At 38.9% G+C, this 18213-nt stretch overlaps 1 protein-coding gene across 1 annotated transcript in view; it reads right to left on the bottom strand.

Annotated features, from left to right (window-relative positions):
• The window catches only part of ACSBG1 (acyl-CoA synthetase bubblegum family member 1), a 35229-nt gene extending 22881 nt beyond the window's left edge, over positions 1-12348 (bottom strand). The window contains 2 exon segments of the mRNA XM_036389756.1: positions 3316-3398; positions 12201-12348. Of these exon segments, the coding sequence (XP_036245649.1) occupies positions 3316-3398; positions 12201-12280 (163 nt within the window). The 5' untranslated portion in view covers positions 12281-12348.
• Positions 12349-18213: the final 5865 nt, after the last annotated feature.

The raw sequence follows: 18213 nt of genomic DNA, 5'->3' as shown, positions 1-18213 counted from the left end.
AGGTCAGGCTTCCTGAGCTTCCATGCCTAGTGGAAGGTGAGATGTTTTACCTACAGCAGCAGAATATCAAAGTAGGGACCACTTACACAAACTGCACACACACAAGAGTTGATGGGACCAGATGGGTTCCTTCAGAGTGGACACTGAGAAACCAGGTCAAAGCCATCCCAAGGCTGCTCTCTGTCATCTTTGAGAAAGCACAGCAATCTGGTGAGGTCCCCATCACAAGAAGAAAGGTAAATGCCACACCTGTCTTCAAAGAGCAGAAGAAAGAGGATGCAGAAAACTAAGAGCCAATCAGCCTCACCTCAGTCCATGGAAATGCTATAGAACAAAAAACTCTCCTAGAAATCATTTTGAGCTATAAAATGGTGACTGAAACCAGCTAGAATGGCCACCCTTAACTTGGCCCTGTAAATATAACCCACCTGCCTTCCACGATGAGTTGACTAGCTCTGACACAGTGAGAGCAGCAGCACATTGCTTACTCTACTTTTAACAAGGTCTTTGACAACTTCTGCATGGCCCAGCATCCTTGGAAGGTTTGAATCAGCTGCAATTGGAGGAACAGGTATATAAAATATTGACTGGACAAGTAGTCTTTAAGAAGAGTGGTCAGCAATTCTGAGTCTTCTTAGCAGTCAATATCAAGTGACATTCTTCAGGGGTTACTTGTGAGAATGACACTGTACAATGATGGCACTCTTGTCCTGGACAATAGAATGCACCCTCACCAGTGAGCAAACTTGAGGAAGTGATGGACACCACAAAAGGCAGGGAGGCCATCTGGATGGACCTCAGCACACTGGAAGAATGGGCTGACACAACCTGAAGCTTGAAAAGGGTGAAGCCAGGTCTTGCACTCTGGGAAGGACAGCCCCATGGCACAGCATGGGCCGGATGCCAGCTGGCTCAGCAGGAAAACCCCCATGGTTCTGCTGAACAGGTTGGCTGTGAGTCAGATGTCTGCCCCAATGGAGATGAAGGCTAACTACACCCCTGGCTGCACTGGCAAGATTAAGCCAGCAGACCAAGGAAAGGGATTCTTTCCCCCTGCTCAGTGGCCCTGAGGCTGCCCCTGAGACAGTGTCCAAGAGAGAGATCCTGACAAGCAAACTGGCACAAGCCCAAAAAAGGGACTCCCGGGCAGTCAGGGGTCTGGAGCACACCACATACAAGAAGCCCTGCAGGAACTGTGTTTCTCCAGGCTGGAGAAGATAAAAAATGAATCTACCTGCAGTTTGTCAAAGACTGAAGCAGGTATTACGAGGAAAACAGATTTTTCTCAGAGGCACACAGCAGAAGGACAAGAAGCAATTGACATGAGCTGCAGCAAGGAAAATTCTTGCTGGATCAAGAATTTCACAATGTAGGTGACTCAGCCTAAGAAGAGGTATTGAGAAGCTATACAATTTCCCTGGACGTTTTCAAAACTCAGCTGAACAAAGCCACAAGGCTTCCTATGAGCAGAAAGATGTCCTAGTTGCCCTCCAGTGGTCTTTTCTGACATAAATTATTTTGTTGATTCCATCAGTATAAAACCAGCATGGATGAGTTCTCTTCTAAGTTCACACTGGTTTAAAGTCAATATAATGCGTGCTGCCAACAGTAAAGGTACTCTGGATTTACATATGCATTAGAAAACCCCCAAATCCTGCTTCCACAGGAATGAGCTTCTATACATTGGTAGAAAGGAATGGGGAAAAAAATATAGAACAACCTGTGGTCCTCATTAGATAAATCTGAGGTTGCAGAATGTATCAATGATAAAGTGAGGAAGTCAGTTCTGAACAACTAGAAGACATCAGAATCTCCTCCTTTTCTCTTTATATACAATGTAGACCTCCTGCAACCAGGCACTGAACTTTCTTCTCATGAAAGATCTTCTGGGAGGAGTTTTTGAAATTCAGTCCTCACTTCACCACTCAGCATCTGCATAGCAGTATGATGTTTCCAAGTTAAACACTGCTTCCCATTTAAATGGATAACAAGTAGGGCCACAGATTCCCAAGGTCAAATAGAAGACAAAGTCTAACAAATTGCGAGCTCCTGATTCATCAACTAGAAACATATCTAAGCACCAATAAAGGAACTGCTTAATTAAAATGGATAAGGCGTGACCTGTGTTTGCAGGAAAATTATGACGGAACAGCTGAAATGGCTTCTATCCTTAGCTTTCACCTCACCTTTGGGGAGAGGCTGTGGTCACCCCTGCAGGAGTGGCTGAATGCCATGTGCATTCCTGCTGGAGCACTGCTTTACAGCCCAGCTTACTTCTCTAAACTGCAGCAACCTCTGGGAGAGAAGCAGGTAGGGAGCTGGCAGCATTAACCACTGTCCCAGATAAATGCTTAGGAAAATAGGTCAGAGCCTTCACAGGCACACAAGCACTCTGCAGAATCAGTCTCAGTGACAATCTCCATAGAGAATGTGTAGCTCGAACAGTACAGTAAGATACCTTGTAGATTTGAAAACAGGAGTTTGGTAATGCCTTTATTCATCCACATTTATTTCCTGCTCACTGAAAGCATATACCTAGCAGTTCACTTCTTGGAAAGAACCTACTGTGTATCAAAGACCTGCCTATTGAAAAGTAACTATATATCCATACAGATAAATATTTATACACAGTATAAAGTCTGCATGCAAGATTCCTACATAGATCAGATAGCTATGTGCTCACTGCTTCAGTTTTCTCCTAGAACAAATGTTTTGTTGTAATGAGCACATAGATACCAATAGCAGCCACTCCAAGGCAACAGGAAACTCTCTTAGGGCTGCAACCTTCCAAAGAATCTCAGAAAGTTCTGCTAGCAAACCTCCTTTAAGCCACATGGTAGCAGCTCAGACAAGCCATTCAGCACTGCAGCTGGATTCAATGACACCAGTGTGCACATGCTCTGATGCAACACAGAACTGACCAAAGCACAGATATTCCTTTAAAGCCTCCAGTCATTACACAGCACACCAAATCCTCCCCAGGTGACAGCTGGTGAGTAGGCTGTGATGCCAAAGGTAACACAACAATTTGCATGATTCTCAATAAGATCAAGCTATTTTTAATTTTTATCTAGTCATCATTTCAAATACAGACAAACACTGGCAGAAGCACATGCAAATTTTCAGGCAACTCCTGAAGAATTTTCAGCTGCCCTGACTCACTTCAGTTTTAATTTTGTCTTTCATTAACGCATTGAGAAATTGTCGGTCAAAACCTGCTAGAATAGACATAAAAATTACATTAAAAAAAACCAAACCAAAACAAAAAAACTAAGAAGAGCTCAAATTTCCAAGGATCATCTTTTACATATTTACCTGCTGGCTCTATGCCTTCACCCTGGGTCTCCTCCAAATGAGGCAGCAGATCCCTGCAGACAGTCTCTGCATCTGTAAAAGTTCTAAAAGCAAATAGAACTATTAAGATGTTATCCAGGAGCATTAGCAGGATCTACTACAATCAACATACAAATATGCAAAACAGATATCAAAAAGTAAACAAAAACACAGATTGCAAGCACTTTGAAATACAAGCAGGTGGAATTGGAAAGTTCAGGGCTATCAAATACATTTTGACTCTTGCACACTCCACTATGACCCAGTGCAATGGAAATGCCTCGCCCTAAGAATGACATTCTTTATTTCACACTTTTGGTTAAAACATCATGGAATGTACCAGATGAAGACACTAACTTTGAACTTCCACAAAGAGGCCATGAACCATCCAAGTATGAAGCATGAGTTACCAATCTTAACCCTGATCATAATGACACTGCTACTATAACAACACCTTGTAAATTGTCACTGTTGGTACCTGATGAAGCTCTGAAGTCAGGGCTTTTTTTTTAGTCCAGGAAGAGAAGGAAATTTTAACAATACTACTACTACTACTAATAATAATAATAATAAAGTTTCTCAACAATGTCACCAACACAACAAATTATCATTAACACATGAATGAAATTAACTTCTCCTAAAAGTAAACAGACCAAGTTTAAAGTACAAGTACAAACTCTAACCCAAAAAGTCTGTAAGGTGACAGACTGCTAAAAATTCCATGTGCAAAATACCTTAACAATAAGCATTTAGAAATTACCAAATATAGCGATGCACTACAGATTATGCAAGAATAGCAGCATAAAGATTTTTTTAATTTAGCTAGTTTCATTTCATAGAACAAATGGTGGGAATCAGAAGGCCTGAGAGGCTAAGAAGAAGCTAGAACTTCCTTCATTCTTTCTCCATACATACAACAGAAGAGTCCTGAGTGAAGCTTCCTGAGGAAGGAAGTCCTTCCCCCCACAGTGTAAGAAATTAACTCAAAATGTAGAAAAAAAAAGCTGAAACAATACCCCTCACAGCTTTCAAATAAATGCAACCTCAAAAGCAGTTTTTACACAGTGATGACAGGGAGCAAACAGCAGGACCAAATACTACATCAGGCACTATTTCCCATTTCATATTAACAACCACACTTGTAAAACACTTATATATGTGGGACACTCCTAGAATTTATTATTGTCACAAAAGCCTTGAGCAAGCTGTATCTCCCTTACAATAATGCAGCAGGCAGTGTAACTCTTCACCCCTCAGAAGTGACAACCACAGTTCTTTTCCTGCCTCAGGTACCCTCAGAGCAGGGCACAGGTCACAAAAGCAGCTGAAGGAAAACAAGGAGTCATCACTAATCTTGCCTGTGAGGATACTTCCTCTCTTGTTAATGGCATAATGGCATGAAACATGAAAGGGCTTGCCTGATAAGCAAAATGAGGATCTGAAAATAGTCACTGGCTTGGTGAAGGCAGATGCTGATGAGAAACTGAGTAATTTAAATATAAAAGGGGATTATCCCACGTTTTGAAAGGTAAGCCTGTGTTTGATATGTGGAAGAAATGGTGACTTAATGAAGTGGGATTGCAAAGATAGAACGAAAGACCAGGAAGATCTATTTGGGAATAAAACCAAAAATCCTCATCTGAAATAACTTAAGAACATATGGAAGTCTGCCATCTCAAAACACTTGATAGAATTCTTTATTCTTTTCCTATTTTAAAGAAAAACTATATTTGATGTTTAACAATCCAGTGGAACCTTTTCCTTTAAATATCTTGTGAATAAAAAAGCTTTTTATTATTTCACAAAACAAATAATCTGAAGTCTTGGTCCAAAGATAACCAAAACTTTTTTGATGAAAACAAACAGCAGAAAAGCCTTCTGAATAAAACAACTCTGATTAGTAATGTATCCAAAGAGCCTCATTTGATGCTACTCAAAACCTTAATAAACATTAGTAATGACTTTTCCCAGATGAATATCTCTTTAGATTGCTTTATTCTTACCTATTATAGGACACTGGTTCAGTTTACATTATATTCTTTTTATAGAAAAACAGCCAACCAACATTTGAACTTCTGGACTTCCTCTGGTAACGCTTCAAGGTGAAAAACTTCCATGAGGATCCCTACACATTCAGTACCTTTGTGAGTGTTAAAGTTGGTAACACTCCATGCTACACAGTTCTACCTGTCCCCATGAATCAGGCAGCTCATTTGAGAGGGAGGTTTTTTGCCCTAAAAGTACAATTAAGACATTTTCTCTTCCAACAACAACTTCTGTGTATATTCAGAACCATTGCTTCTGAGTGAAAGAATGTGGCTTTGATGACTTTACTTTAACCTTTTATTAGGAGTTATTCCTTTAAAAATTAAGTAAATATCCAAGAATGGTTATGGTATCTGGAATTGTTCTAGACTGAACTGAGCAGAATTTGGTGGGGCTGCCTGATCAAGAGTTTAGTCAGCATAAATTGCAGCAAGGAGAAAAGGCACTGCAGAACCATGGCATGGTGCCAAGATGCCCCAGCAAAACCAAAATGCTTCGGAGATCTGGACTTTGGCTCTTAAATTTTTTATTAAGACTGAGGTTCTCCATAAATTATTCAGTGTTATTAGTACAGGGCCAGCATCTTCCAAAATCCAACTACCAGTTTAAAGGTGGACTTTCTGCATCTGGTTTCTGCAAGTTTACAATTCCAAAGATAATAAGCAAAAACCTCTACAAATCACAGAGAGCTTGAATTCAACAGTAGGGGTCACTTGAACAAGTCAATTAGCACAAACTGAGATAGAGTTCCAAAACACTGACCAGCTAGAACTAACCAAAGCATATTTCTGTAGAACTCCACTAGATGGGTGTTTTTTGAATGACAGTATTTCCTGGTGTAATTTGGGCTTTAATTTCAAGGTATTGCTCCAGCAAACATGACCTCATCTGCTGCCTGAATTCAACACTCTGCTCTCACCTGAGACAGCTCAGGCTGGCTGGTTTATCCAGAGCTCTGGGGCAAAGCCCAACACTGCCCACCCCACCCACAGCTCCCACCACTCCCCTGTGCCCCCTGGATGCTATTCCACACCGAAGCTGTTCTCACACACCAGGCCAACCTGAAAAGCAAGATTCTGAACATTCTCTGTTAACAAAGGGAGAGCTTCCTTTCCCTCTGTGTTTCCATGACTGTAACAGCTCCAGTGAGATTTGTCTTTGCAACCCCGGAAGCAATGTGTGTGTGAGGTAAAATAATGACTGATGTTACTGACAGCCCTTCCTGCTGGGTGTGAGTCACCAGAGGAGAAGCATCCAAGCTGGATTTGCTGTCATAGCAATTACTGGTTTGATCTGAGTGTATTCGATAGCAACCACTGAATACAGTATCACTGCTTATTGTAACTACAGAAACTAAATGCCACAGCTAAATCTCTGCTTTTATCATTACAAAATGAGTGCTCTTTTGCTAATTGCACACTAGAAAAACTGTTTGTTCTGTTACCATAATGATGCTTAGTGATTAATGGCACTACTTACCATGATACTCATTTCCATATTTTTTCATTGTTGTTTTAAGGGACTTTGGAATTAGCCTTTCCCTTCCACAGGCTCTGTTTCCTGTTCTGGGAATTAGAATTTCTGCTTAAACCTCACACTCTAGGCCAGATACAGATATTTGCTGTCATCTAAATTGTTTCCTCATAGTAAAATCTGGTGAAAATACAAACAATAAAACTGAAGAGAGTCTACTAAGTCAGTCTTTAATATGATAATAAACCATTTTCCTCTTTGGAAAAAACATTTTCTAGAAACTCACACTTGAATAAGCCTTACAGAATACACTGAGTGTCCTGTATAATTAGGTTGTAGCTTTTCTCTCAAATTTAAAAACTATGAAATTAATGTTCTAGGATACATTTTGGCCTTGTTTCTGCAGACTGATTTCTACTACCACACACTGCACCAAGAGAATATGAACACTGTTATGCAGCCATCATATTATTATGAAATTTAAGGGGAACCTATTCATTAAACAGATTACGTATGGGAGCAAATAAAAAGACATCTCATTCTCTTGGTATTCCCATTCCCTATCCTATTCCTGTTCAACTCCTGTAATCTTGTCAATGTTAAGTTTTTACCAGTCAGCTCTCTACAGGAATTATCAAAAATTTAAAAGATCAGCCTTTATAGAGAGAGAGAGAGAGACTTTCTCTAAAGTTGCAAAAATAAGCCATTTAACAAATAATTACATACATGAATTCTTAATACATTATTCAGGACAGGGTATTCCTTTAGCTGTCAGAATATTTACTCAGAACCCTCTATGCACAAACAGCAAGCCAAAGTACTTTTACATTTGGAAATCACATTGACAACTGCTCACAAAGAAGACTCAAACATTTTTTGGTCATAAAACCAGTGGGTAGTTCAGACCACACATTCACTCAGAGGCACACTCTGAGCTTCCAGACCTGTGCTGTCAGATTCACAAGGAAGATATCATCTCCTCCTCCCTTTCTTGGTATTCCTGTTGCAGAGGCTTCTTCATTACACAGCTTTTCCACTCCCACCCTGCTCCTGGGTACTGTTGTACCACATGTGAGATCACCATGCAGCAAAATATTTTTATTAATAATTATTCTTATTCTGGTTTAATGGATGAGACATAGTCACTATTGAAGATGCTGCATTCATTATGGGATAAGCTGAGGTTGTGATGTGATGCCTCTGTTTAGAAGAACAGTAAGTTCAAGGTGCAAAGCTCTGGCTGTGGTCAACTATGTTACTGCAGCTCAGGTCCACTTAACTTCCAAAGCTTTGCACAATTTTTCTGCTTTTGCCCTCTCAAAAGAAATTATCCCGCAGACTGTCTGCAACAGAGAACACAGCCAGTAGGGAGGGAAAGCTCAGTTACAGTGGCTGCAGAGTGCATACGATTTCTCTGACCCTTACATGATTTTTCCAAAAAGCAATCCCGTTCAACTTCTCCTGGGGATGCTCTGACAGCACTGCTTCCAGACTCAGTGGCTCTCAGGAAAGCTCAGTGCTGCTCTGCTCTCACTGTGATGATCCAAAGCAGTGCAGCTCCTTCCTCTGCCTTGCTGCTCCTCTGGGCATATCACCTACAGGCTCACCAGAGACTGCATTCACATGGCAGTGGCCATGTTACTTCATACTTCTTACACAAAGTCCCCACCTTTTAATTAAACTCCCTTCTTTGCTTGCCTTGCCCAAAGAAATATTTTGTAAGACCCAGGTGTTTATCTTAGGGAGCAATGTGTGCAGATCCCCATTTGCACAAGCATTTTTTTCTCAAACACTTCTTTGTTGAACTGGTTTTCCTAACTATTAAATATCAATCCTATTTAATAAACACAAAAAATAGGCTGAAGTGGAAAATATGCCTTTTTCCAAGACAGAACTTCTTCATAAATTTTGATTTTATCTTTTACTACTTGCTTCTCTTGGGGACAACTTCGTGAATTCCTTCTCTAAACTCTTGCAGCTCGGTGGCTTGATTATTTAAGGAATCCAGTATAAAGTGGAAGATAAAACATCCTTCTTCTAATCAAGTGTCCATCTTGTGCTGTTTCAGTCTTGGTGACAAGTGTCCTAAATATTGATCTCTGTTCCAACACTGAGGAATTCCCCCCTCCAAGCTTTTGCTGCATGTTCTCCAGGCCAACCCAGCTATACACATTCCACCAGCCTTACTCTGCATTAGAGTTGCTTTGGGGAGTGTTTTGGGTCTACATCTGCACATTCTTAAAAATTTTTCATTGGGTGTTAGACATTTTCAACAGCTCATTGGGACATTTGAATTCAAGAGAGAATCATTAAGTATTCATCTGCCAACTCTTCTGGCAGCAAAAAGCAATGGCTTAAATTACCTATGGGTAACCTCTGAAAACTGTAATGATTCTGGTATTTTGCCTAGAGACTTCACAAACTAAATATCTTCATCTGGATCCCATTCATGAGAAATCCTTTCCCAAATCCCCATGTATCCTATAAGAGACCAAAATACCAAATCCAGTATTTTAAAACAGAACTCTAGGGACTGATTGTAGAAATGAGGACATTTCTACAATGTGACAAAGACAATAAATTCAGAATCACAGATCTGACCTAGAGTTCTAGACAAAGACAATAAAGTCACTCTGACTTAAATCAACATAGCACCACAGCTTTGATAGATTGGCAGCTAAAGAAATTGGCACAGAAACAGCCAAGAAAATACTCTATCTCCAGACTCTGAGGTGCTGCCAACTGTTAGCCAAGATGTTCTGAAGATGTTTTCTCATTTTTTACAACATAAGGGAAAAAAACCCCACAGTAATGACACACCACATCAGTTCTTTAGACCCTCATTTTCTGTAATGAAACATTTTTCCTATAATGAGTAGAGAGTCTCAGGAAGTCCCCATGGCCCTTTACAGGACACTGCTGTCTATTATGACTGGTCATCTTATTTACTAATTACTCTTCTATTCAAATGAGGGCAATATTAGAATACATTCCTTATTAATTCTATTTAAAAGTTCCCCTTTGCCCTTGAAGAACAGGTTAGATTTAGCTGTTAATTGGTTTCCATGCCCTCATGAGATTTAAAAACAGGGCCATAGATCAGCCCAGATATGTTCCTATTCTTGCAAAAAGGCTCAGCTGATTCAACAATTGCTTTGATTTTCCCAGTGCACAAGAAACCACTCTTTGTCAAATTACTCACACAACTTCTTCTCTCACAAAGATATATTTAAAAGCTAAACAAATGCTGAAGAAAGAACAAAATACTAGTGATAAACAGCTGAGATCTATTTTACCATATAACACAGCTGGCACACACCTTCTAGTAAAACCTATTTCTTTACTTGCAAAAAATAGCACTGAAGCATTTTATTCTTGTTAGGAATAAACATCCTCAAAAATCAGGTCATTTATTTTGGTGAGCAGAGCAGTTTTCAGCATAGCTGAGAACTTCATGGCCGAATGGGAAGAAATAAACAATGTAACGAGCCCTTTTTCTTCTGCCCCAAAAAGGCTCTATTCAGCAATTGGGAGCATACTACAACCCTGCCCTGACCTTGGGACAGATTTTCTGGCTCTGTCCTCCCCTGCGCAGCAAAAGCCCAGACCTGAAGCAGAAATCTCCCAGTGTCTGTCTCTGAATGGCTATTTGCAGGGAATGTAGCAAAGTTAGGTCACACAGAACTCATTATTTCATCTCTGCCTCATTTTTAAGGTCATACTGATTTGATTTCAGCCTTATAAAAGATCTTCCTTTCCTATTTCCATTTGATACAATTTCATTTTCTTTGTCTAGTCCTTTCTACTTGGAATCCTACTTCCAGCATACTAAAAAAGGGACAGAAGTTTGCTACCTAACTTCAAACCACACCAGGTAAACAACAGCATTTAATGCAACAGCATAAACATGGCAACATGCACTGGCATCTTCAAAACAACACAGATGTTTTATGCCAAAGACTTTGAATGCATCAACAGTATTTTGAGTTCTAGGGTCTGATATTCTTCCATCAGAAATTCAGTAAAAACCCAAATGCTAAACGTATTTCTAATACAGGAACCTTAAACTTCCTGTTCGCAGTGGATGCAAACCATTATACTTTTAAATTCCTCTTTAGCTTTTTTCTTTAATAAAGAAAATTTAAAAAAATTAAAATCTGAGTTAAGTATGTGACAAATAGAAGCATGCATGGACTAAAATAGAGGCATTATTACTAACTTAGCAAAATCCTAACTTTCATGAGTTGGAGTGTATGCATACCTATATAGATCACAAGTCAAATAATGGTTTATGATCTTTGGACAGATTAAACCAAAAAAATGACAATTCTACTACTTAACTACATTGGGATTCCAGACACAACAACAATACATTCAAAAGTTTTCAAAGATTTCTTAAACTTCTTCCTGTCCTGAAAACCTTAAGTCTTTGGATTGCTCCTCATGATTCTTATCCAGGATTACAAAGTCCAGAACAGAAGAAACCATTATGGCAGAAATTATCCCAACCAATCTTTTACCTGAAAGGATCAAACAAATCTTCCAAGAGACATAACATGCAAGTTAATCCCTAAATAAATGTGAAGTTAGATATAACTTAACAGAAGGCTAAATTCAGTCTCTGGAAATGGATATTAGTCCTTAGCAATACTGACAAACTTCTAACAATCAGAAGCTAAAATATTTTCCATGAGATGTCTTGTTCTAATCCTAAATACTTCCAAAAACTCTAGAGATGGGGAGATTGTCTCTTAGGAGATACCATTCCAGTGATAGACCAACAGGTAGAAGAAACAACATGTTCTTTTTGTGCTGCCTAGGACAGAAAGGAGGAGACAGCACCCAGCAGGATCATTTTTGTAAAAGGTAACATAAACATCAAAATACACTCCTCTAAAACTCACTTGCCCACTCCCACCTCTAAGAGTTGGGTTAGCTGGTTAAGCTCTGTTGCCTTTGACAGGAAGAAGATGGTCTGTCACAAAGATCAATTATTACCTGAGGATTACCCCCCCAAATCCAGAAGAGAAGAGGCTAAATAGCCTCTGTGCTAGAAAATAAACATTATACATGTGTATCCTATATGCCAATAAGATACAAGCAACATATTACCTACTCAATGATGCTAGTAGGTTTAAAGTCAAAGTAGGATTTAGCAAAGGAGAATAAACCTATTTATAATCTTCATTAACAATTTTCTCTTATTCTAGCCTCAAAAGATACTCCTTATTCTTCATTAGATAGTAGAGATACCAGGAAAAATTCTTGTGCATCTGCACAGTAGCACAAGAGAAGCTGGGAAAAATCAGTATATGAGTTTGTTAAAATAAATGCTCAAGCTACTTTACCCATTTTCACAGCTTCCTGAAACATTCCTTGCATTTTCAGTCTGCAGTTGTGTTGTGAGAGTCTCGCCACTGTTAGGCATGCTGACAAACCCTGCAAAGCTGGTCACAAGTATGCTGAAGAACTGTGCAGATCAGGCATAAATGAGCTACTTGGAGAACCAAAGAAACCAACAGTAACTGGTTATTTGTTAGAAAAAACCACCACGTAATGCAAGAGGAGGAGTCTACTGCTACAAAAGCTATTTCTTTCTGATTTTAACATGCTTGAAATGTCGCAGTGCCTGTGAGCTGCTTACTGTTAAACTTTCTTTTTAATTCACTTTTCTTTAATTATCCATGAGAAGAATTTTAATGAGTTCACAATGCTTTAAGATGCAAATCTTTTCTTTTGCCAAGATTTCCACAAATTCATTCACGCAAGTTGAAGCAATCCTAATTTTACTAAGTCTAGTTTCGAAAAAGAACATTCAATGAAGCTATTTTCTTAAAGAAAACACAGATTAATTACATTAGGAAATGCCTTCAAGTCAACTCAACCTATGAAACCCAGCACTGCAACAGCTAAGCACCTCCTCCAGCACCACAACTACAGCAGCACTTCCTGCACCTCACCAGAGCAGGTCTATGGTATAATATGGAAGTTTCTACACATGACTGAACAAATGACTTCAGGATGTAAGAGAGACCAGTTCAGCTATTTAGGCTACTTCTATACTGGTAAACTAAACAAAATCCAGAGAATGGCTCAAGCCACCCACTGTGAGCACCTTCCCTGGCATGGTTCTGTATGAACTGGCACTTGCCTGGGACAATGCAGGGCAGAGGCTGTCACTGGAGATGATATTAATGACCACCCTGTCTGGAGGAGGAAGAGATGCAAGCCATGCTGTGCCACGGCCTTCAGAGCCAGAGAACATCATCTAAAATGTTTTACTTAATGGTACAAAGAGAGCCATAGTGACTAGGAGTATCTAAGATAACAAATATTAACTTTGTAGAAAGTGTGGATTTTATTCCAGAGTGCCTTGCACCATATCCAAACATATAATTGTAGACAATGCAACTTGAAATGAAAGAAAACTTTTAAGTGAGGTTCTAACAGATCGATTCTCAACACCAGAAACTTGATTTGAAAATATCTGAACACAAAATGGGGGTATTTCAATGGTAAAAATTTGTCATCACATGCAGCAAAACTCTATTTGTCAGGATTGATTTAGCTCTTTCATTTTGGGATAATTCTCCAAACCCTTTGTTCAACAATTCTCTGCAGAAAGCCACAAGGTCTCTTCCTTGCAACCAACTTTCCAGTAACATAATAAAGAAAACTCTGCTGCAAGAAAACCCTCCTTTTTCTTCTTCAGGTCATCTAAAGTGTTTTAGATGCTATATGAAGGAAACCAATTAGAGAACTGCTAATCACCTTGATTGAGTAGCATCTTGGGCATTTAGTGGCTGGGTAACAGGCTGGTCTCCTGGAAGGAAATGGCTGCTCATTCTCCAAGTCTTGTACTTTCAGTGAATAAACAGACAACCTCAAATTTATGTGTCTTCTGTATACACTGCATTTATGAAGGATTTTTTTGTTTTGTTTTTCCTATTATTTTCCTTAAACTTGCTGATGGTTAACAAATTATTTTGACACAATCAAGCATTCTCCAGTGGCAGATCACTCCTCCAGTAACAAGGGCAGCTTGTTACTGCTAGAAGGGAAGCCAGACTGTGAAGTAAGGGGAATTTATCCGTGGGAATTGGTGGAGAAGAGTTGCTTTGGATTCTCTATTGTGTGACTGTAAGAGAAAACTCACATCATTGTGATAAACTGTGTTCCCTGCAACCATCAGCCACGGTCTTGTCACTTGAACAACAGGCTCGTGAATGTCAGGCTGTAATAGTTTGACACAGAACCTGCCTTTGCAGTTCTGGTACATTTCTAGGTTGACTTTCAATTTCACAAAATAAATCCTAACAAATGAGGCCAGCAACTCACATGTAACTTACTTACAGCAGAAAAAACCTTCATCTTGAAATGGTTTTTACATGTTGCACCTTACAAGATGGTACAATCCTTTTCTTTTATGCCTAAATCTACCTGCATGCAAGTTGCACAAGCCTGCACTAGACCCAGACAGAATATTTGTGCTGGGATGGGCTGCTTTTTGCAGCTACAGGATAAGATTTCTGGGCGTTGACAGGCTCACTAAGCAATAAAGGAATATAAAAGCCAAATAAATTCACATTCTTTGCTCTGCAATTAGGACTGATATCTTTCAGAAATTTGCAGCCTCAGAGTTGAAGACACTGTCACTACAATTTGCACAGTCACAAGATCCCAAACAGAAATATCAGAGAGGCCAAACCAAAGCCAAGTTGTTCCTAAGGCCCAACAGTGACCAGCAGCACTGCAAGGCAAACCAGCCTTGGTGTGGGTGGAGCATGCTTGGGACAGGATGTTTCAGGTTTAATTCACAGTAAGACTATGGAAAAAACTACCCAGGGCTCTGTACTCCCCCATCTATTTACTTGTAAGGCAAGACAGTGAATGTTTCCATGTACCATAAAACCTGTATTTACTTAAAATGAACAGAGGGGTGGGCTAATTCTGGATGCTCCTTGCTAGTCATCCCAGTTAGTTTAAGCAACTGTACGACAGGGCCCCTTTTTTAGTCATATAACTGGTAACAAATAGTGTCAAACAATACTTTTTGTGCAAACATTAAACTGGTAGTCCTATTGTTCCTCCCATCTTCCAGCACTGAATCCAAATTAAATCATCAAAAGCCTTACCTCACAACCACTACCAGCAGAACACCTCATGACCTTTATTCAAAGCCTGTTCCAAAGGCTTTGTTACATTTCTTTACCTAAATTGCACCACTTCTAATATTTTTTTATTATTTCATATCAGTTTTCCTAGAGCCTGTCAGCTTTTCAACTTGCTACTAATTGCAGCCCTCTGCCTGCTATGTTCTGTTAACTACATTACTGTGATTATCTACAGCTTTTTTTCCTACTTTCTCATAAAATTAAAAAATTAATTCAGTGTCTAAAACATTTTAGCTAAAGTAAAAAAAAAATTAAACTCCACAGATCTACTAAATGAGAGTAGTTTTCGGGGTTTATGCAAAATTCTAAATCCAAACATGCCTTCAAATATTACAATGTCAAAGCCTCCATTAAATCTTACTAAACAAGGGAGTCTAAACACACACCTTAAGGATCAACCAATTTATGCTACCTTGGGCCAAGGAGATGATGCTGAGGGCAGATTCCAGAATGAAAAGCTTCAGGCAAGCAACAGCTTTTTAAACTCACATATGCTTTTTATACTAATTTATTTCTAATGCAGGAATTCAGATTAGACAAACCTGTGACTGTTAGTTACTCATTACACACTACCCTAAAATAGCTCAAAACAAATGCCACCATTTACATTTTTCCTGGAGATACCAATCTTTTACTTTCCATCTATAGTAAAAAGATTTTTTAACAGTTTGTTGCTATAGAAAATATCCTTTTCATATCATTATTATGGGCCCAGGGCCATTAAAAGTTCATTAAATGAAACTGTCACACTTTATTGTTTAACATACATTTTTAATAAGACTAAAAATCATAGCTTAAAAATATTATTTAAAGGATATTTCCCCAAGAAGTTTGTAGAAATTGTGCTAACTTTTGAGATCTGGATGCTTGAAAGAATCCAGCTCAGCACAAAGAAAAGTCTGCTGTGATTCTAATTTCACCTTATAGAGGAAATACTGAAGCTCTTTAAGCAGATTTAGTGTGACTGAAAAGAGACAATCCCTCAGATTCTTGACTTTTTTTCCCTGGTGTTTGCAATAAAAAGGTTTTTTTGATACTTTACAAAAATCAAGGGTGCTGCAAGAAGCTGCAGTTCAGCAGATTGTTCTCTTACCTGTGTCTCCAGGATCCTGCTTTCAATGAGAAATAGCAATACAGCCAGATAAAAAAATGCAAACAAGCAGATTCAAGCAGTGCTTTATATAATGGGATTAAAAGATAAATGCATCATTCTTGTAGGATATAAAGATGCTGCATGGTCCCAAGGTCAGGGGGGAAGCAGTTTTAACTCCTGTTTTGGGCTAACCTGTTTCAGAACCAGAGTCCTCTGGTGGCTAAATGAAACAGGCTCCAGATCTAATGACTCCCCATTCCCAGTCTATTCCTGCCTCCCTGCAGAGAACAGAAATTCTCTGCTTGTTTTCCTCTTGACACCCACACGCAAATTTGATACTGGGCAAGCAAAAAGCAACAAGGTGATTCACGTTACATGTGGCAGGAGGGAAGAAAGGGAAAGAACAGTAAAAGAAATCAGTTGTTCATCTGAAAAATGGGTAAGGAACTGCTGGTTAGCAACAACCACAAACTTTAGGAGGCAAGGTGTGCACCAGAAGAAACAGAGTTGGGCACATACACCCTTGATCACCAGGCTGGTTGAGTACAGGAACCACGACTGAAATTGCTGAGAAATATGTCTGCATGTGTAAAGGCTGTATCACATTTATACTGATCATGACAAAACCATCTGCTGAGGATTCTAACTCTGTTCCATAAATAAATTATTGATAAATAGGAAGTGTCTTGCTTCACACAGCTGTAGGACTGTATTCTCCTCAGGTACCAGAATGACTGCATCACTCAGACAAGAGTGATGTAGGACATGCACATGATGGTGCAAAAAATATCCATTGGCTGGTATCTCCTGTTTTTATAATGTCAAACACCAACCCTCACTACTTTTCCCACTAATTCTTTGAATAAATAATGATTTGATTGCACCAACTGGAACCAAAGATGGAGAAAACAAATACTGCATATGAAGTTAAACATAACCTGATAGGTCTCCCTAATAAAATGAAAGTAAATGACATAGGAGGCTCAATCCTCTTAAGCAAAGATCCAAACCAGCCAAGTTTTTGGCTGTTATTACAAGTAACAAATGTTAACAGTAAGAAACCATCCACCAGTGTGAGTTCTTATTATATTTACCAGTATCTACATATACCTACAGGAGGATTTCTACTCACAGAAATTATATACTCTTTTTATGACATACTAAAGATGGAGCTCTAAAATTCATTATGTGCTTTGAAAGCTTCTCATCTACTAAAGCATTCAGCTACTACAAAGCTATAAGCTGATTTATTGTTTCTTCTTAAAAGGAAATATTATGTTCAGAACAACAGATTATAGCTAATTTATCTTTAAGGTAGAGACCATTATGAGAATGAACCTTTTCTTTGCCTTAAAAAGGAGATATTTAGTTCTTGGCCTACAAGTTTACAGAATAACTTACTATAAATATTTCTAGAGAAGAGTTTCTGGATTTACTTGTCAATATAATTTCACAATTGCAAAACATAGTTCAGCTGCTGATAATGATGCTTGGAGAAAATAATAATTACCAACACTGATTTCTTTCTTGTGGTTTTGAACTGTTCCTTTCATTGATATTTTCTGTTGATTTCCTGTAATTAGCTCCCCCTTCTTCAGTAAATTTACATGCTGAATATAAGTAGATTGTATTAAGTCAATCTTCTAATAGTATTTACCTGAAATACAGTAGGAAGTTCATTATAGTGGCACCAGAGCTCTAAATGATGACAAATTTTCATTCAGATCCCTCCCTCTTTTTTTTTTTTTCCATTTCCCACTGTTAGACAACACAACAGGGCCCTTTCCTTCAGTCATCCTGACTCTTTACCTGGGCTGTGCTTGGCAGGGCAGGGCACTAGAACCTTTGGGCTATCATAATCACAGGAGATGCTCTGCTTTCATAAAACTCTTCCCAGGAATAAGGAACTGTTTCCTGGAATAAGAAAGCAGCTTGTAAACATTCCTACTCAACTCAAGTTTGAGCAAAATCTGTTCTCAGTTCATGCAGCTTTTCTGTATTTTTCACTTGGGATTTTTCAGTATTAAGTTGCCATCTTCTAGGAAAACATGCAATTGCTCAGATCCACACAAGTACCAGTTATCTCCTTTCCCC

Source organism: Molothrus ater, chromosome 13 (assembly GCF_012460135.2).
Source record: "Molothrus ater isolate BHLD 08-10-18 breed brown headed cowbird chromosome 13, BPBGC_Mater_1.1, whole genome shotgun sequence".
NCBI lineage: Eukaryota > Metazoa > Chordata > Aves > Passeriformes > Icteridae > Molothrus > Molothrus ater.
The sequence above is the reverse complement of the archived record's forward strand: the minus strand, read 5'-3'. Positions and strand labels throughout refer to the sequence as shown.